We start from the raw sequence: 17908 nt of genomic DNA, 5'->3' as shown, positions 1-17908 counted from the left end.
TTGGCGGTATATAGCGTTAAAATTACGTGAAGCCTTGACTGCTTAACAAGGTAACTCTCGTGAATTTCGTAGGCAATTCGTGTTCGCGTAATTACGGAGCATTTTTAAAAATATTCCCTAGCCCGCTTGAGGACCTAGAGGTAAGGGCAGCAGGGTATTCAAAAGAACATCACAAGATGCTTTTATCTTGATAGTTCCAAAGTCAGCATGTTTTTCTTAGTTTTCTGAGCGATAAGAGCTTCGTACCCCTTATAAATGACCCGCCCACACTTACGAGTGCTAAATTGCCTCATGGATACCTCTGGCACGGATTCTTCACTCATCTGTTCCCACACCATCACAACTACTTCGCCACCTTCCAATAATTTAGTGACGTTCGCTTTAGATAGCGTCATTAACCTAGAAAACAAAGTGTAAGATATCACTTATTCCAAGAATGAAGTGCTCTACAGTTTACTTTGCTTCAAAATACCCCTAGTTGGTTTGGTTTGTGGAACTTTGTGTATTGACGCTTTTCCTTTACACCCCGGCTTGGGATGCTTGGCTTAGTTAACGTTCACTACGTGAAGAAAACCAGTGGAATATGCGACACTACCGACTTCAAGAAGTTCAAAAGATGGCACTGGATACAGCACGTCATCAACAATGTCACTTCGAGTGTTCTGTGCTGTACCTTTTAAATACGAAGCATTTCTTAGCGAACTTCTGCGACTTTGGGCGTATCTATCTATCTATCTATCTATCTATCTATCTATCTATCTATCTATCTATCTATCTATCTATCTATCTATCTATCTATCTATCTATCTATCTATCTATCTATCTATCTATCTATCTATCTATCTATCTATCTATCTATCTATCTATCTATCTATCTATCTATCTATCTATCTATCTATCTATCTATCTATCTATCTATCTATCTAGCCGCCTACGGCTTTGCTCTCGTGACCGTTTCCTTAATGGGATGTATACCAAAATTGGTATGGCATAACATGACTGTATGACGAACATAGATGACAGGTCATAACATGAAAATCATGACATGCATGTCATGAACGGCACTATTTACATGCCACGGTTCTGGTGCTCTTGTGGACGCTTCACTGGATTGATATGTAACAGAATTGGTATGACGAGATATTTCTGTATCACCAACATAAATGACAGGTGGTAACATGAAAATCATGACATGCATGCCATGTACTACGCTATGACTTACTTGCCACACTCATGGCGCGCTCGCGGCCGGTTTGCAAGCTTGATATACACCAAAATTGCTATTGCGCGACATGCTCAATTTGAGTAATTAAAATATTTTTATGCTGTTTATTTTTATGCAAATGACATTTCAGCTCATATATACGAACCCATCGATTTTCAAGAATTTTTATATATGAACCTTCAAGTGCATGGCGGGGCCTTCTGTTGTGCGAAGTGGAGTTCTCCTAACGGCGCATTTTTAATGGTATAGCTCTCACTGCGACATAGGTTACAGTTTATCAACTATTTATCTATCGAATAAGAAAGGTACGGTGTTAGCTTCATGCGGATCTCTCATTTGCAAAAGTACGCCGACGAATGTTACGTCCAAGCAGTAACTGAAGTCGTAGTTTGTGCTGCATGGTTGTGTACTGCCAAGAATGTAGGTGACTTGGTGTGAGGTTTCGGTTTGTCGGTTCTGCTGCTGCTTCTACGATGGCATAGCAATAGTAAGCTAGAAACACGGTATTCTCGCGACGTTTTGCCAAACGTTACGCCCGTTTTGTTATGAGATATTTGAAATTCACGCTCCAGTATGCCAAACGGTAGTCTTTTTTTCTTTTTTTTGTTTCAGCGCAACATGCCTTTATGTTCCTAAGCAGTGTATTTGTTATAGAATTGCCGCGTTTTCCAGGTACAGAAAAAAATAACGCTCTTATTGGCACACAGAAAGCAGCTTGTGTTGGGGTTAGCAGAATGTCATGTCACCGAAAAATAGCTCATTTCTGATCCTTCTCACGTAGGCACTGCCTACGTTTTTGCCATTGGAGCTCGACATCGCTCAAGATGAAGTACCTCATCGTAGCAGGTAAGCGGAAACTCACTTTTATTACGTCTGGCTATTGTCCAGAAAATGAATGTACTAGAACAGGCACGTATGCCGATAAAGGTGCGCGACATATAGCACCCCCAGATAGCTCTCAAGAAACGAAGAAGACTTATTAAGGTTTAAGGCTCGTGAGTGCCAAAGAGAGAGAGAGAGAGCTACGTACACTTTCGAGCGAGGATCAGAAAACGATAGAAATTGATTTGTTTCGAATGCGACCTTGCTCTAACGAAAACATACGCGGCCTGGTACGGCAGACGTAAACCTTCCCTTTCATACGTTTTATATCGAGAAGCTAGTCCTATTTACTTGCGCAGCAAATTGTCAATATTGACTATATATAGGCTATATTGACTACATGTCCGTGGGGCGTGTTGCCTCACGCACGCGTAGTGGGTATTTCGCCAATTCGCAAAAGGAAGAATTATGGCGTAGTGGACACTACGTAATTTTATTCTAAGTAGGCATTATAGGACAGTGTGAAACAGCCAATGTTACGCGCACATACGATCCTTTCCTTGCGGCACGGCGTCCACCGAGTAGCGAAGTCAGTCTAGCGATTGAGAAGGCGATGCCCACGGGACCAGATTACGCTTTCGCGTTGTACTCTTCAAGGCGAAGCTCAAGCGTCCTTTAAGTTCCTAATTTAATTAAGACAGGCTCGACTCGAGCTTGCTAATATTGTTTCATTAGGGGAAGCAGCGTGACAAAAGGCAGAACACCAGGAACGACGAGGGCAAGCGCTTGAAAAGTTTCAGAGAAGTTAGACAAAAATCTCAGAAAATGGGAATACTGTGATTGTTACGTATTCTTATGTGATAGAAAGACATGTCGAACAAGGCTGGGTACATACAATTTTCTGAAGGTGTTAACATTTGAATCGATGCTCATTGTTTGCGGCCCGAGATCAGGGCGGTATGACGAGGGGACTAAAGTAATACGCTGATTTTCGATTGCACCGAGTGCAATCGAATTTCGTTTTGCGTGTTGACTTCGACAAAACAAATGTATACAGATGCAATAATAAATAACCTTGTAATTATCTATGGCGCTAAAAATAGTGACGTGCCGGTTTCGTCATCATCCATTCTCTTTCTTTCTTTTCTCAATACTAGGCTTTAGTCCCACTGAATGTGAAGTTGTTACGTATTGTATGTCTGTTGTCGTGTCTCGGTTCTTTTTCTTCGCTTGGATTCATTACTTCGCTAATTTTGCACTCGTCTCACAGTGATAACTGGAACATTATGCGCATGAAAATAGCCAGGAAATCATTCTGTCATTGCAAGCTTGCATTGCTTCCAAAGACGTGTATATATGTATGTACGTTTAAATATATTTTGTTAAGTTCGGATTGCTGTTACCGCATTTTCTTACAGTTGACAACAACACGGAGAAATATTTAATAAAACAATTATGTAAACGCGATTATTTACTTCTTAAACATAACTAGTCTTGCAAACCGCCGGCGTGCGCATCTTCTCTATGAATCGCTTACCTCAGGCTCGTGAGTGATGTGATGCTTACGAAGTTTTTTCTCTCTAAAAAATAAAGTTTTTTCTCTCTCTCTGTCGTGCGAGTAAGACGGTTGAGATCGCGGCTTGATAAGGAATCTCGCTACACGCTCGGTGAATGGTGAGGCGTAACCCCTCGCGTAATTAATGTGAAGTGGAGCCGAAACGCCTCGTTTGCCTTCTTTTAATCGTATAATTATGCGGTCAATGTCCGCTGTTCCTCATCATCATTATTTTATTTTTATTTACATAGTTCCTGCAACGCCGTAGTGGCATTACTGCAGGGGGGTACACATAGAAAGTCAAGATGGTTGATAACATTTCTGCGATACATAGTGAAAAATTGAATTATAACAACATATAACAATTAAAATAAAAAATATTTTAGTACAATACGGCACATGGCAAACAGGTACAAAAAGAGAAATACTCATGTCACAATTTCACAACGATTAGAAAAAAACACTGTTGTCACTCAAGTTCACTATCCGCAAACATATATCATCATCAGGGAACAAAATCTACTGGCACGACGAAAGCTCACTAAGCTTGATGAGCACTACAAGACAGGTCTTGCCATCGCCCAGATAACTTCATTTGATCTCATTATTTTGTTTTTCAGCTATTGCCCTATTCGCTGTCGCCGTTGCTCTTCCTAGGGTAAGTAGCATCATTAGAAGTTTCCTGAAAACACGTATCCTCCATTAATAACAGATCCTTAATAATATTAATCACGTTATTATTAATAAATAATATATTAACATAATCTATGTTTTATGCTATTGTACATGATTTTGCTATTACACTACGCTGACTACACGGGAAAGAATTCACACATCACTAATGCCTTTCGTTTTGTCAGTTGCATATCACGTGAAATTCTCTAGATTTATTTCCAGTGGTTCAAGCCCATTTGTATTTGTAATTAGCAGGAAATCCTTTTAAGTATCAGGCAGAGTTGCATTTAATGGAAGTGAAAAAAAATGAAAGAAAACACTTGCGCATTTAATTACAAATGCAGCCACTATTTCTCACACCTGTGCTTTTTTCACTTAGAGGAAAACAAAAATAATTTTTCTTTCAGAGCAAGCGAGCTGCCTACGAGCTCCCGGACGGCGTGGAATTCATTGTTGGGTCAGTGAAGACCTCGTTCACCTGCCCCGCCAAAAATGGCTACTTCGCTGATGTAGACAACAACTGCCAGATCTTCCACGTGTGCAACGTCGTGCCCAAGGATGACGGCAGCACCGAGGTGCAGCAGTACAGCTTCTTCTGCGGCAACCAGACGGTGTTCAACCAATTCTCGCTCACTTGCGCCTTCCCTGAAGACGCCGTTCCATGCCGAAGCTCTCCCGACTTCTTCTACCTCAACGACAAGATCGGTCAGGAGAAGGTGTTCTTCCACGACGACTCCGACGTGGCTCGAGCCATACCGCTCATCCCGCGGTATCAGCAGGCTGCTTTCAAGGCATAAGGAATAGTCCTCGTGCGCCTACAGGAACTTCTACGAACGAACCCACACAATACGCACCCTTATTAGGGGGTCGCAACATAAACGTTCTGGTCTAATGTGGCTCGCAGAGCTCACTGTCGTGAAATGCCAAACCATTAACTCACGCGTCCGATGTTTTCTTAGCGCCGAAGAATATGTCATAAGGTACTGCGGCTTCGCTCGGCACTTAAGGCCGCAATCGCAAAGAATGCTGAGCTTCGTTTGGAAAAAAAGACTGTCATACTTTTCAGGTTATTGCTTCAAGTTACGGCGACATAGCGGGAAACGCGGAAGTTGAGATGGGGTGTGGCGGAACACAAAGAGAATATTCGCACGGGAGGGTCAAAAGCATTCGAATTTTCAGCATTCTGCGGTTTAAGAAGGCACGGTGAAATGGGCGCTTTCTTTGCGCACATCGTTCCATTAGCACTTCCACCACTGATCATCGCGTATTAATGCTTGCCAATTGTGTACAAGACACTTTAGGCCCGGACGTTAATGTTGAGATGCCCGACGCATGTAAAGCCTTATGTAAACACTCTCCAGGATAGGAGAGCAAGTATTTAGTAGCTTTAAGCCGTGTTCCTTTTGGTGGCGGTCGATAAAACTCCTTATGTTACAAGTCAAACCTTTCATAACCTCTGGTGTGACCAACAACTATAATCATCACGTAACTTATACGGTCCTAAAGGACGCTATACTTTTCTTCATTATTTCATTTGTTGTTTCCATTACGCATTTGCAAGCTTCCGTAGCGGTAAGAATGAGCCCCACTTTACAAAGGCTGAATTTGCGTTTTTACTTGTAGGTGTGTGCTTCTTTTACACTGCCGTGCGAGATCTGCCGCTTGATGTCGAAACCATCATAGGCTTTGCCGTGAGTTTCACACTATTGCAGCTTGTCCGCCACAGACCCTTTTCTCGCTAGTTATCTTGAACTATTCAGCGTGTAATCGCTCTACGGGTTTCTTCAATCCGTTGAAATGTTTATTCGCATGCTTTTATGTGTCCGCTGGTCTAAGTTCGCTATACGTTTACGCGAATACAGTCGAGTTTACTTAGCACGAATGAAGCCCTTTCGCAGTATTTAAAATAAGTCTTAACCAAGCTTCTTCGGAAGCTACGAGTTCTCGGGCATTCTTTTTTTCCTTGTCTCGAACGAATGTGCACGGCAGCGCGTCATTTACGCATCTATGGAGGCATAGTTTCTGGGGTGCTTGTGGTGAAAGACTGTGCATGCAATGGTCTCATTCCCGTGCTTTCTGGTCCACTCTGTACAAGTGTACATAAATTCAGCGAGGAGCATCGCCGCTACAAAGCATCGTCTAGTTTGTGTACATATTCAAGACGTTGCTCTGCATCCTGAGCTTTTGTAGCGCTTTGAAGATCACCTCTCACGAATTCTTCCCAATGTAGCCTATATCTCGCCAATAAACAGCAAGCAGTTCACTTCTTTGCCTTCCTCTTTTTATTCACTGTAAATAATTTAGGAGTCTGATGTCGAATGCTCAATAAAATTTACGACAGTGATGACATTCTCGAAAGTTTTGGGTAAAGTTTTCATAAGCGAGACATAGAACATGTCAATGAAAGGAACACATCGCATGGAGAAGCCAAGAATAAAGGGATCCACAGTAAACTTAATAGAAAAGAACTTACTTTCTTTGCCGCATTTTGACGCTGTCTGATAAAGCGCGATTGTACAACTTCAATTACGTACAGCCTTTATGGTAATTTACAATATTGTCTTTACTTTCGCCCAGTGTTGGTGGCAACGAGTTACAAGTAATGGCGTTACCGGCAGCGCGTTACTTTTTTTCAGTAACTTAGTAACGTGCTCGTTACTATTTCTGAACTGTAATGGGTAACGTACTTACGTTAACATTTTTCGGTAACGTGAGGTGGCGCGTTACTCGTTACTTTTTATTCCAATTATCCCGGGTGTTATAATACGCAAAATTCATTCGTCTTGTAGAAGCCACTTTCCCAGAGCTCGTCCCGACGTTATTGTGTCACAGCGCTGGACTGCTGTCGGCCCGCCAACCGTTGACAAAGCGACCCCGCGCGTGGTCCTTTGTTGTGGGGGGGCAATTGCAATGGGGGGCAAGTTCTTGAAATTTCTTGAATGGATCTGGTATAGTTTCAGCTACCTTTCTATTGAGGTTCAAGTTGTCGTTGATTGTCGATGACGTGAACGGAAATGCAGTCCTCGTAACCGCCAAAAGCGAGCTGCTTGTCGACATCAAGACTCGATGTGAGTTCCAACACAACGGAGGGTGACTTCTCCGGAAATGCATTCTCGACATTATCGCCAACTGACGATGAGCGACTGCCTCGGCACCTTTGGTGCCGATGACATCGCGATGAGCGGGCTCAAGGAAAACTTACCGCGCGTTCACCAGCTCTTCCTGAATGTGAATGCACGAGCACCACATAGCGTATCCGTCGAGGTCCTATTTAGCGTAGGTGCGGACGTATTCGCTAAGAAGCGAGTCAAGCTGTCCGATGACAGCTTTGAAATGCAGCTGTTGCTTACATTCAGCAATTTGTAGTTACATTAAGAAGTTGTCCCTACAATACTCTAGCACTGTTTATAAACTTAATGTTCAAAATTAGTTTTGTTCTTGCTATCTGCACCTGCTACTACGTTTCTGGTTATTGCATTCCTGAGTGAGCGAGGCTGACCCTGAACACCATCACATACACAGTCGCAATATTTGCGGTAATTATACAGGTTAAATTGAAAAAAAAAAGGTTCATGTGGGCAAATACTTTTTCCCCAGATTTATGCCATTTAAGCATTTCCTTATTGCTACAAAATTTGCGCATTCATTTCGTAAGGAAGAGCACGCTGTCATAAATGCTAGCAATTTTATTCAGTGATGTTTCTTTGCGGAGAGCGTTGACGATGAAATCAATCACTTTTTGTTTAATGTCCCCCTGCGAGAAATGGCTCCCCCATGTGCCACAAAGTCAGAGGTCATCACAGACAACTTTAAGCCACTATAGTACTGCCAAAGTAAAGCGTAATTGTGCAAATTATTCTCGTTAAATTAGTATTTCGGATAAAATCGTACTTTGGGCTAGAACTTTTATGCGAAACATCAATATGAGCTTTACAATGTTCCTATTGTGGGCTCCTGCTGCGAAGATGCACTGATTAAGATTTCTGACCATCGAGTAACGGCAGAAATAACGTCCTTTACTTTTTTTCGGTAACGGTAACGTGTTAACTTTTTTTTATGGGTGAAGTAGGGCGGTAACGCGTTACTCTTTCTTTAGCGTAACGAGTAACGTATTTAGTTACTTTTTTTTCGGTAACGCATACAACACTTCTTTTGCCTGAGCAACCTAACATCGCCATGCTGTCAGGATCAGTAAAATGGCAGTGTACAGTATTCTGACATTACGATTCTAGCCAGTCTTACTCGGCTTTCAGACACTTAAAAGCAACACCTATTTTCTCACCTCATAATAGGTGTTGTTTTACGAATGCTTATGCCGTCCTAATAGTAATGGTGGACAGTGCCAATTGGACTCATGGAGCAAAGCAGAAACTCTATAATGTGTCTGACTGCCCAATATGGGAGGATCACACGCATGCCCTTCGGACTACTTTAGGGAAGCTATTTGACAAAACTTTTACATGATAGATGATCCTGGAACAATGACTTCATACGTCAGCGATGTGAACGGCCACGAAAGCCCTGCTGGGCTTCTTGAGGTTTACCAACTTACACGACCGCCGGTGACAGACCGAACGGTGGATGTTCCGAATTCCTAATTTTCATCTTTCACTTTCCCTTCCACAGAACAGGGAAGCCAAACGGGCTCAGACTGGGTAACTCGCTTCCATTTCGCTCATCCCTATTTTCTCTCCCTCTTTCGAAAACAATGGCACGCACGGTGAACACTTCATAAATACTGTAAACCTAACGAGAGTAATAATTAACAAGATTTTAGGGTACACCCATAAATATGATCATCATGATTCACGTTATTTATGGGTGTACCATAGATATCACATAATGTTACCATAAATATAGCGAGATATAAAGTCACATGTTTTCTCCAACGGGCTAACAGCCGTAAGGTATGCTTGAGGCTCTTGTGGATAGCCAAAACTTCGATAAAGTACTTTTGATTCATGTACGCGCCACTCGCCTTAATATGACAGTCATGGAAGGCTCGTTGTCACGTGTGATATTGCAGGCAGCAGTTGCAAAAAGTAAGAAAAAAAGGAGCGCCACAAATAACATTCTAAAATAATAAAAAAATATGCCAGCGAGAAACACAGAAAAGGAGGTTAAACGTAAATAATCTGGGAAAAATTCGTGGCACCAAGGATCATACGTATCACGAAAAATTTGAAGCATAATAAAACCTTTAGAGTCAACCGTGTGCAAAGTTACGCTTTCGCACTGTCCCCTTATTTCGAAAGTTTACCGAATTAAAAGAGCACTGGTAAGTATGTTGCTTTTTTTCCTAGTTTAAAATCTCCGTGCCCATTCCTAGAATGTAAGAGCACCAGCATGTACGCTAAGTCGACGTGTTTGGACTGCGGTAAAGAAAGACTTCCTATTCGAGACCGCGAACTAGCGCCATCCTCGGCAGTCGTGGACAACTATTACGGTTCATTTGAATAATGCATTCTGTAAACGAATCGCTAATGGCGTTATTGTTAACAAGTAAGCGCATTTGTAATGTACTTCAAACCGAGGACAAGAAAATAGTTAACATACTTGGCTGGCAACCAACAGATGTTTGTTGCAACATCGCGGGAGAAAAGATGACTCAACCTCTAAAGAACACATCTATTTAGTGACAAAAAAATGCATTAGAGTAAATTTTAAAGAAAAAATAACCGCACAAGTAAACACCATACATCAGTAACTTCATCGGCTTTTAACTCATTCACTTTTACTGCTTCGTTCATCCGCTGTGAAGGCCTCGATATTGTCTCTGCTCGCCTATTCCTCAAATAACTGCCCCCAGGCATAACGAATTACGCCCAAGAAGCCAGTGTTTCTATATTTTGTTTTACTTCGTGAAGAGGGGGCGAGAGAGAAGAAGGGTAGTGTAATAAGTTAAAGTAAGAATCTGCAAAAAAACAGATATGTTCGGTGGGAAATTTCCCTGATAATTATGAACTCTATCGCACTAAATGAAGTGCTAATTTGATAAATAATATCTGGCATTATCTTTTTTTATGATGCGCAGAACTTCTGCACTTATGTTCAGCTCAAATGGTGGAGCGAGCGTACTCTTTTCTTTGTCGTTGTTTTACTATGCCTCTCTCACCTTGATTTTTCTTTCTTCTATTCTTCCAACTTCAACTTCTCCATTTATGTCCTCTCCTTACGATGAACAGGTTTCGTTGGCAGTCTTTCTCTCTTTCAATGGCACGCGTCTTCCTGACAGCAAAAATATAAAATTATTATTAATAATATGTCGTTGGGTGGAAGATCACTCTTATTTTTACGTATGTACGTTCCTCCACCTAACGGGCTTCCGCAGAACTTGTGCCAAGGAGAAGTTTTGTTGATAAGTATCTCAACTACAGATGTCGCTGTTGAACTTTCTGAAGTTCTAGTTTCTTCCCTTAAATCTCGCGTTGAATGCTCCTATCACAATATGGGCCTTAAAGCGAGAAATTAATGAATCTTAGCGACTCGGGGTCACTTGCGACGGCTATTTGCCCATTTAGTGTTCACATACATACGCGCACACGTGCACACATCAAACTATCCCACATTCAACACATGAAATGTTAAGTTGCTCTTAAGCCCTACTGTACCTCATAGCAATATGGAATGTACAAACTGGAAGTGTAAGTACTTTCAAGAGAAAATTGAGAGAACCTAAACCAAAACTTGTGATCGGTGAATGTAAAGCAAAAAATTAAGTCAGCTTCGCACAAGTGAATCCAAGCCTGAAGGAAGTGCGGAGCAGGGCAGCCTTCTTTGTTTCTCGATGTTTTAACATGAAAGTGTTTTATGCCTGAGCTCACCAAGACTTAACTGGCATATTTCCGTGACGGAAATACGTCAGTCTAATACAAAGGACAAAGAAGAAGCTTCATGGATGACCCGGGAGTCGAACCCACGACCACGGCCGCTCAATGAAAAACACACGGTGCGGCCTGCCGCGTCGCGGCGCAGGCAATGGGCGAGAGCGGGAAAGCGGAGTTGACAGTTGTCGTCGCATTTCACTTGGAGGGCGCCAGTAGTAGGGGAGGGCTCCACGCGACGCGCGAGCGGGAAGGAGCGCGCGTTCAGCGGGTAGGTCGAGGTAGTGGTTGTTTTTCTCCAAATGAATCGCTCACACTGAGTGTCACTCAAGACAGTTTGCGCATGTGTGATATTTTATACGTTAGGCAAAATGCCGCGTAACTGTGGTGTGCCGTTGTGTTCCACGAATGCATCGAAGGACCCGCAAATACGCTACCACGAGTTTCCCAGAAACGCAGAACGCAGGGCAGGATGGGGCTGCGAAACATATCCCGTGAAGGACCCAGCGGGAAGGGCAGTATGGCAGCCTAATGGCAGGTCCCTGGTGTGCGCCTTGCATTTTACGGAGCAGGACTACAAGAACACCGAGAAGGTGAGGATACTTTTGCCAACAGCTGTGCCGTCAGTGTTCCCCGGTTATCCAAACTACATGAGCACGAGGAGCACGCCTGCTCCGAGGAAGAAGCGGCCACGCTCCGAAATAGAAGCCGATAATGCGCAGTCGCGTGCCGAGTGCTCGGGCAATGCTGCTTCAAAATAGCCGTTTTGTCATTAGCCAAAACGGCTGGTCAAGTGACAGCACTGAAACCACGACGCCCAACAACTTTGAACCAGGGAATGAAACGTGTGTGGAAATGGCATCATTTTCAGATGCCTCATGTCAAACTACATTCGACCTTGTTAAACTGACAGAAGAAGCTAAAAAAAAAAAACGCGCTGCTTACAAGCGAAGATCGCTCGTATGAAAGGAGCACTGCAGGCCCTTCAAGAAAAAGTGGATGAGGCTGAGGAGCGCGCGCAGTTTTATGAAAATAACACGGACATTGCCTGTTTTATGAAGGTGCTCAATGGTGCTGTGCAAGGTGACAAGACTGCCGAGTTCGTTAGAAACCAAGTTCGCAGTTTCTCGACGAAGAAGCCCCACTACAGTGACGTCATTCTAAGGGAATGTGTGATTTGGAAGGCATGCTTCAACAAAAGTTATGAGCATGCAAGGTTCAGAAATATCTTTCAGCTCCCTTGTCGCTCAACGCTCCAGAAATATGTAGGCCATTTAACAGGTGGAATCGGCGTCACTTCGTTGATAAAGGAGCCGCTGTGCATCGAATTCAAGGGTCTCACTGTAGAGCAAGAAGCGTTGTGCTCCCTGATCATTGACGAGATGGCCATACTGCAGAGGGTCATATACGACCGACAAGTCGACGAACTTTTTGGTTTTGTTGGCCGTGGTGAAGAAGAGCACTCAACAGCGGTACCCCAAGTGGCAAACCGATTACTGTGTTTTGTAATAAGAGGCTTGTCAACATCATATATTATTCCTGTCGGATATTTTTTCACGAGGTGTCTGAAAGGTGACCAGCTGACCATGAAAGTGTTGAAAGTGGACTTGCGGGGCGGACGACCACGCCATGGAAGTCTTCAAAGTTTTCATCAGAAAGCTCTTACGAACGCTTCTTGCCAACTGGGCAGGAAATGTTAATATGTCTGTTGAGCGTCTCGTACGCTTGGCGCAAGAACCTCTGGCCAGGAAGGTGCTGCGCCTGTGATTCCAATAACACAATGACCCTTTTTTCACGCACGTGCAATAAAGCAATTATGACTCCCCTGATGTTCACAATGATTTTGTTTCTAAGGTGTGAGCAACAGTCATTCCGGAAATACAACCGCACCTGTCAATGAGCGACTCTCCTGTTGATAAAATAACTGTAGCACAAGCATACATTATCGAGGGTGAACAGCGCAACGGCAACAAAAGAGAGAAAACATGACGCGAAAAATCGCAACTCGCACGAGCAACCACTTCAGATAAAACTAACACTTGCTATATTTAGGTTGAAGCATCGCCGGCGCACATTCGGTAGGACGATTACCAATATAGTTAACGCTATAGCAAGTTTATTGTAACCCTTTAAAAACTAACAAGCGCATAGCAGCTGCCCTGTCAAGCTGCGATTCGCCGCAATAATTCCGGCGCTCTCGCTTTCGGTCTCCCCAAAGGCTCCCCCACTGGTGGCGCCGCGGCGGCAGCCAGGAGCACTAGGCGCGCGACGCAATATCCGCTCCACGAGGCAGGCCGCACCGTGTGTTTTTCATCGAGCGGCCGTGCCACGACCTCTCGGTCCGCCCCCTGCGCTACCGGGGCCTTCTCACACCTCCTTCTCACAATGCTCTTTATTGGCGGCAGGCGGTGTCGCCGTCTGGGAGCAGTGAAGTGAAGTACTGCATCATGACACTAACGAGCGCAGACAGGGAGCGCTTCGGTAGTTTGAGCGCAACAGAGGTTTTCGGTGCGTATGCGTTGATTCGGTTCGGTGATGACACAGCTACGTGCCTCGTCTTTCACGCCGTGTTAGTGTGTGACGGCTTGTTGCCAGGATAGTGCAGCTTCCACATACACCAACAGTGTTTCTCCGCCGCCCACAGCTTCAAGTGCGATAGCACCGACTAATAAAACTGCAGCAATAAGTGCCACATAAAGGCAACGACGCTGGCGTGCTTTGGTGAAGCGAGATCCACGCCATCGGGAAGCGGAACGCCTTCCCGCGTTCACGGCTGAAGCTACGAACTCTGCTTCTCGCGTTCCTGAAGCACTGTGTGGCATTGGGCGCGAGGCCCACCCCTGGAAACGCCGGCGCCACCGTCGGCGTGACGTGCTTGGCAGGATCACGTGGTGTCAGTAGCCGCGTCGCCCGTTTGTGGAGCGCTGCCGCGTGCTTTGAAAACGAGTTTCAAGTTCCACCTGCGCTGCGGTCTGTTCAAATGCGGAGGTTTTCTCGCATTTTGCACACAATTGAACCCATTGTAGTAGGAGTGGCTGCCTTCGAAGCCGACGAACATGGTGCTCTACTGCTCGGTACCGCAGTGCCGGACTTACGCAACGGAGCCCAGTGTCAGCCTGCACCGGTAACCGCGGGACAAGAAACTGCACGAAGCGTGGGTTGGGAAGCTAAGAACCGCCAAGCAGCCCTCGGCTTTCGCTGCTGCGTCGGGGCTGCGAAGTTCGGTGAGTAGCAGACAGCGCGCACTGAGGGCTCGCGCACGCTTCCCGCCGTCTAATGATACTTATCTCCCGCAGGATGGAAAAGGCGCTACCTTTTACCAAGCGCGATACGATCTAAGCACCTTCCCGTGTGACCTCTTAATCTACGGCCCCGTGCTCAGTGTCCACAAAATCGGCTGCAGATACGCAAGTCATTGTTTAGATACGTTGAATTAAAAAACTCACAGAGTGCCATACGCATTCGCCGAAGATAACTGGAAGGCGAAAGCCATCTTTTGCTTCTTGTGAGTCAATGTATTGATTTTCCCTCGCCCCCCTCCAAAAGCGTTCTGCAACAGATTTTGCACAGCCTCCGTGATCGGCCACCGATTGCGGAGGCAGTGCAAAGCGACCGTGTCGTGTGAATAGGTCATCATGTGGCATCACGTTATCTGACATAATAATGACGTCACAAATTTCTGCGATCTGTGGCGTCATGGCGACGTCATATGGTGGCGTCATCAGTTGATGATTATTTCTTGCACCATCGTCCCCGACGCCGCAGGACTCGAGGCGCCGACGATGACGCTGGACGCCAACGGTCAAATTTCGTGTTTAGTGAGGCAAATCAGGCTTTCGCCTTAAAATAAACATTGAACTGTCGGGACGGTACATCACAAAGTTGCCATAGGCGCACCAACTTCGTAGTTGTAACGAAATTGGTTTTGAACTGCTCTGATAGCGTCCGCGCAAGAATAGTTGTTTGTGTACTCACACATTCTCATATTTTGCGGCATAAAGTTCACAGCATGGTGCCAAAACGCGCTCGTAGCAAAAGCGAAACCATGAGTAGGGACATATAGCCGGCGCTCATACGTGCCGAAGCACCGTCGCTCGCCGCGAACCCGTGCGATCGCTGCCTTGAGGCTTTTTTCTGTTATGCTTTAAGACTCAGACTAAGTCTACTCTTATACAAGCAGTCTACTCTTCACATAGTTTGCACTCAGCTACTGACTACATTTAACGCAAGAAGCCGGCTCAGGGATCTCTATCGCGGTGACCACGTGAAGCGGGCGCTCCGTTTTCTGCAAGGAGACAGCGACTGTAAACTATCTTGTGCTTTCTGTTACTAGGCCACGCGCCCACGATTGCCCAATGTAAACTGAACTGAAGCAGACTGTTGGTCAAAAATGATTATTTTGACATTAAAGAACAGATTTCGTTTCGAAAGTACTTACAGAAATGCCCTCGAGCGCCGACAGCAAAACCTATTGGGGGGGGGGGGGGGGGGGGCGCCGGCGGTATCCTACCTAGCACGCAATCGAGGTGCGTCCGATAGAGGGCGACTCCGTAACTACTCGCCCCTAATATGTGGGAGCACAGGCGTAGGTTACCATACTGCTGGGGAGCGCACGCCCTGGCGTTTCTATCCTCAAATGACGACGCTTTTGAGTGCATATTGAGTACCAGTACTTATTATATGCTTGTAGATGGCATCTTTGAGCGGGATTCACCATAGGCTGTGTTCACGTATATGTTAACCACTACTGCTACCACAAAGGTTTAATCATGATCATGGACGTTAGTCGTCGGGATGGAGAAGTGCCACTAGGCGTCAACGTGGGTGCATCCTCGTCAAGTGGTGCGATAGCTGCCAAACAATAATAGACATTGTGCAAGCTCTCGTAAATAAATGTACAATAGACGATTAACTACTTCTGTGAAGACCCTGTTCACTTTCGTGTTATACCGATTGCTATGAGGGAGGGATCAACCATGTTTTTTCCCTTTCTTTCTTCATCTCTTTCTTTCTTTTTCTCTCTTCTCTCTATTTTTTCTACGTCTTCTTTGTCTCTGTTTATTTCTATTTCTTTCTTTCTCTCTCTCTCTCTCTCTCTATATATATATATATATATATATATATATATATATATATATATATATATATATTTCTATTCTTGATCTTTCTATCTATTTTTCACTTTGTTCCCTTTCTTTCGCGCTGCCTCTCTATTTATCGCTTCGTCTTTCTTTCTGCCTCTTTCTCTTTCTGTCTATATATTTCTCTTCTTTCTTTGATTCTCTTTCTGTTTTTCTTCCCTTTCTTTGTCTCTTTTTCCTCTTTCTTTCTATGCTATGCTTTACCAACTCCCCTCTGCCTTCCCCTCCTTCTTACCCTCACTTCCTTTTCCACCTCCTTGGTATACTTTACTATACAAGACTATGCTCTGCGTACGTGCTGTTATGCACTGCAGCAATTTTTTTTTTTGCCAGAAAGTTCTCTCCTTCTCTTTCTTTCTCTCTTTTTCTCCCTTACTTTCCATCTCTCGGTACTCATTCTCATCCATCAGAGTTATTCCATCCCACGCCGGTCAAATCGGCGCACGTGACCTGGGAGCGAATCAGAGGAGGACGAAGATAGCGCGTGCCGGTTCATGATGGTGATAGCTTTCTGTTCGCGGATTACGACGGACGGCTGGAGAAAACAACTCCGCTTTCAAGAAACAAATGCCTACAAGCGCGAGTCTTCGAGCCAGATTTTCTTTTCATGCAGTGTACAAACTAAACTCAACCTTCATCTGTCGACTTGTTGTCGACCCACGTTCGTATCGAACAGGCTTTTGGGCAGCCCAGTACGTTGGACATGGGGTTAAAAAGAAATCCGCACCCGATAGCAAGATTCTGTTTTCAGCAACCCATGGACACAAACAGGTAGTACCAACGTCGTGCAGGCAGCCCCCGAGAGATGGCGCGGCGTTGCTTCCCTAGCGTGTCCCAGATTCTGGTCCGCGCATTGCCACAAATCCGTCTCACTTTTTCACGACTACGGCTCGCGCATTCATTCTCGCGCGGAAAAGGAGTCGCTCGCCAACGCGTGCTGTGGTGAAAAGAAAGAAAGAAAGAAAGAAAGAAAGAAAGAAAGAAAGAAAGAAAGAAAGAAAGAAAGAAAGAAAGAAAGAAAGAAAGAAAGAAAGAAAGAAAGAAAGAAAGAAAGACGTGTTGACTCGCCTGAAGCACGTATAGTAATGTATGCGTCGCGCCATTTGCTACTTCCTGGCCTTCGCCCAAGCACGTGCGCCATAAAGGTTAAAAAAAAAAAAGAGCTTTTTGCAGACGTCAGCTTTATAGCAAACCACTGATCATTGTTGTCCACCATCACTGTGCAATTCCTTTCTGAGGTGACGAGATTTAAACCACCCACACGCTCATCTAAAACATCAAGGTCACTGATTGGCTCCAATTGGCTAGTTTAATTACAGAAGCAGGCACCGTGTCAGCGGAAGGCGTGGAGGAGCAGTTGCCCCCCCCCGCCCCCCCCCCCCAATTTCAGCCTGCGTGCCCCTCCCATTTTCCCCTCCCCCCAAGAGCAAAAATATTCAATACACGACGCATAAGTTCTCCGCCTCCCTGCCCCCCTGAAGGAACTCATCAGTCGTGAGTGCCAGAAGCACATGCATACTGAACATAGCAAATCAGAGCCCGCATTCACATAAACGTCTTACGCTAAAAATTTTCGTAAGAGAATATTTCAGCCAATCACAATGCGGGACATATCATCAGCGAAGCCGCTTGAGCAATGGGAAAACGGACTTATGAAAGCGAAGTT

General features: G+C 44.8%; 1 protein-coding gene across 1 annotated transcript; it reads left to right on the top strand.

Moving 5' to 3' along the window:
* The first annotated feature begins 1963 nt into the window (after positions 1-1963).
* Positions 1964-6538, top strand: LOC119405254 (U-scoloptoxin(01)-Cw1a). The gene is made up of 3 exons (XM_037672069.2): positions 1964-2071; positions 4223-4260; positions 4685-6538. The coding sequence occupies exons 1-3, from the start codon at positions 2050-2052 to the stop codon at positions 5072-5074; spliced, it is 450 nt and encodes a 149-aa protein (XP_037527997.1). The 5' UTR covers positions 1964-2049; the 3' UTR covers positions 5075-6538.
* Positions 6539-17908: the final 11370 nt, after the last annotated feature.

The sequence above is a fragment of the Rhipicephalus sanguineus genome, chromosome 1 (genome assembly GCF_013339695.2).
Source record: "Rhipicephalus sanguineus isolate Rsan-2018 chromosome 1, BIME_Rsan_1.4, whole genome shotgun sequence".
NCBI lineage: Eukaryota > Metazoa > Arthropoda > Arachnida > Ixodida > Ixodidae > Rhipicephalus > Rhipicephalus sanguineus.
This window is presented reverse-complemented; position numbering and strand designations above follow the sequence as displayed.

Bases quoted from the DNA above. Each gene is read 5' to 3' on its own strand.
- LOC119405254 (XM_037672069.2), top strand. From the start codon at position 2,050: ATGAAGTACCTCATCGTAGCAG. The intron at 2,072-4,222 runs GTAAGCGGAAAC...TTTGTTTTTCAG, and splicing joins GAAGTACCTCATCGTAGCAG to CTATTGCCCTATTCGCTGTC. The intron at 4,261-4,684 runs GTAAGTAGCATC...TTTTTCTTTCAG, and splicing joins TCGCCGTTGCTCTTCCTAGG to AGCAAGCGAGCTGCCTACGA.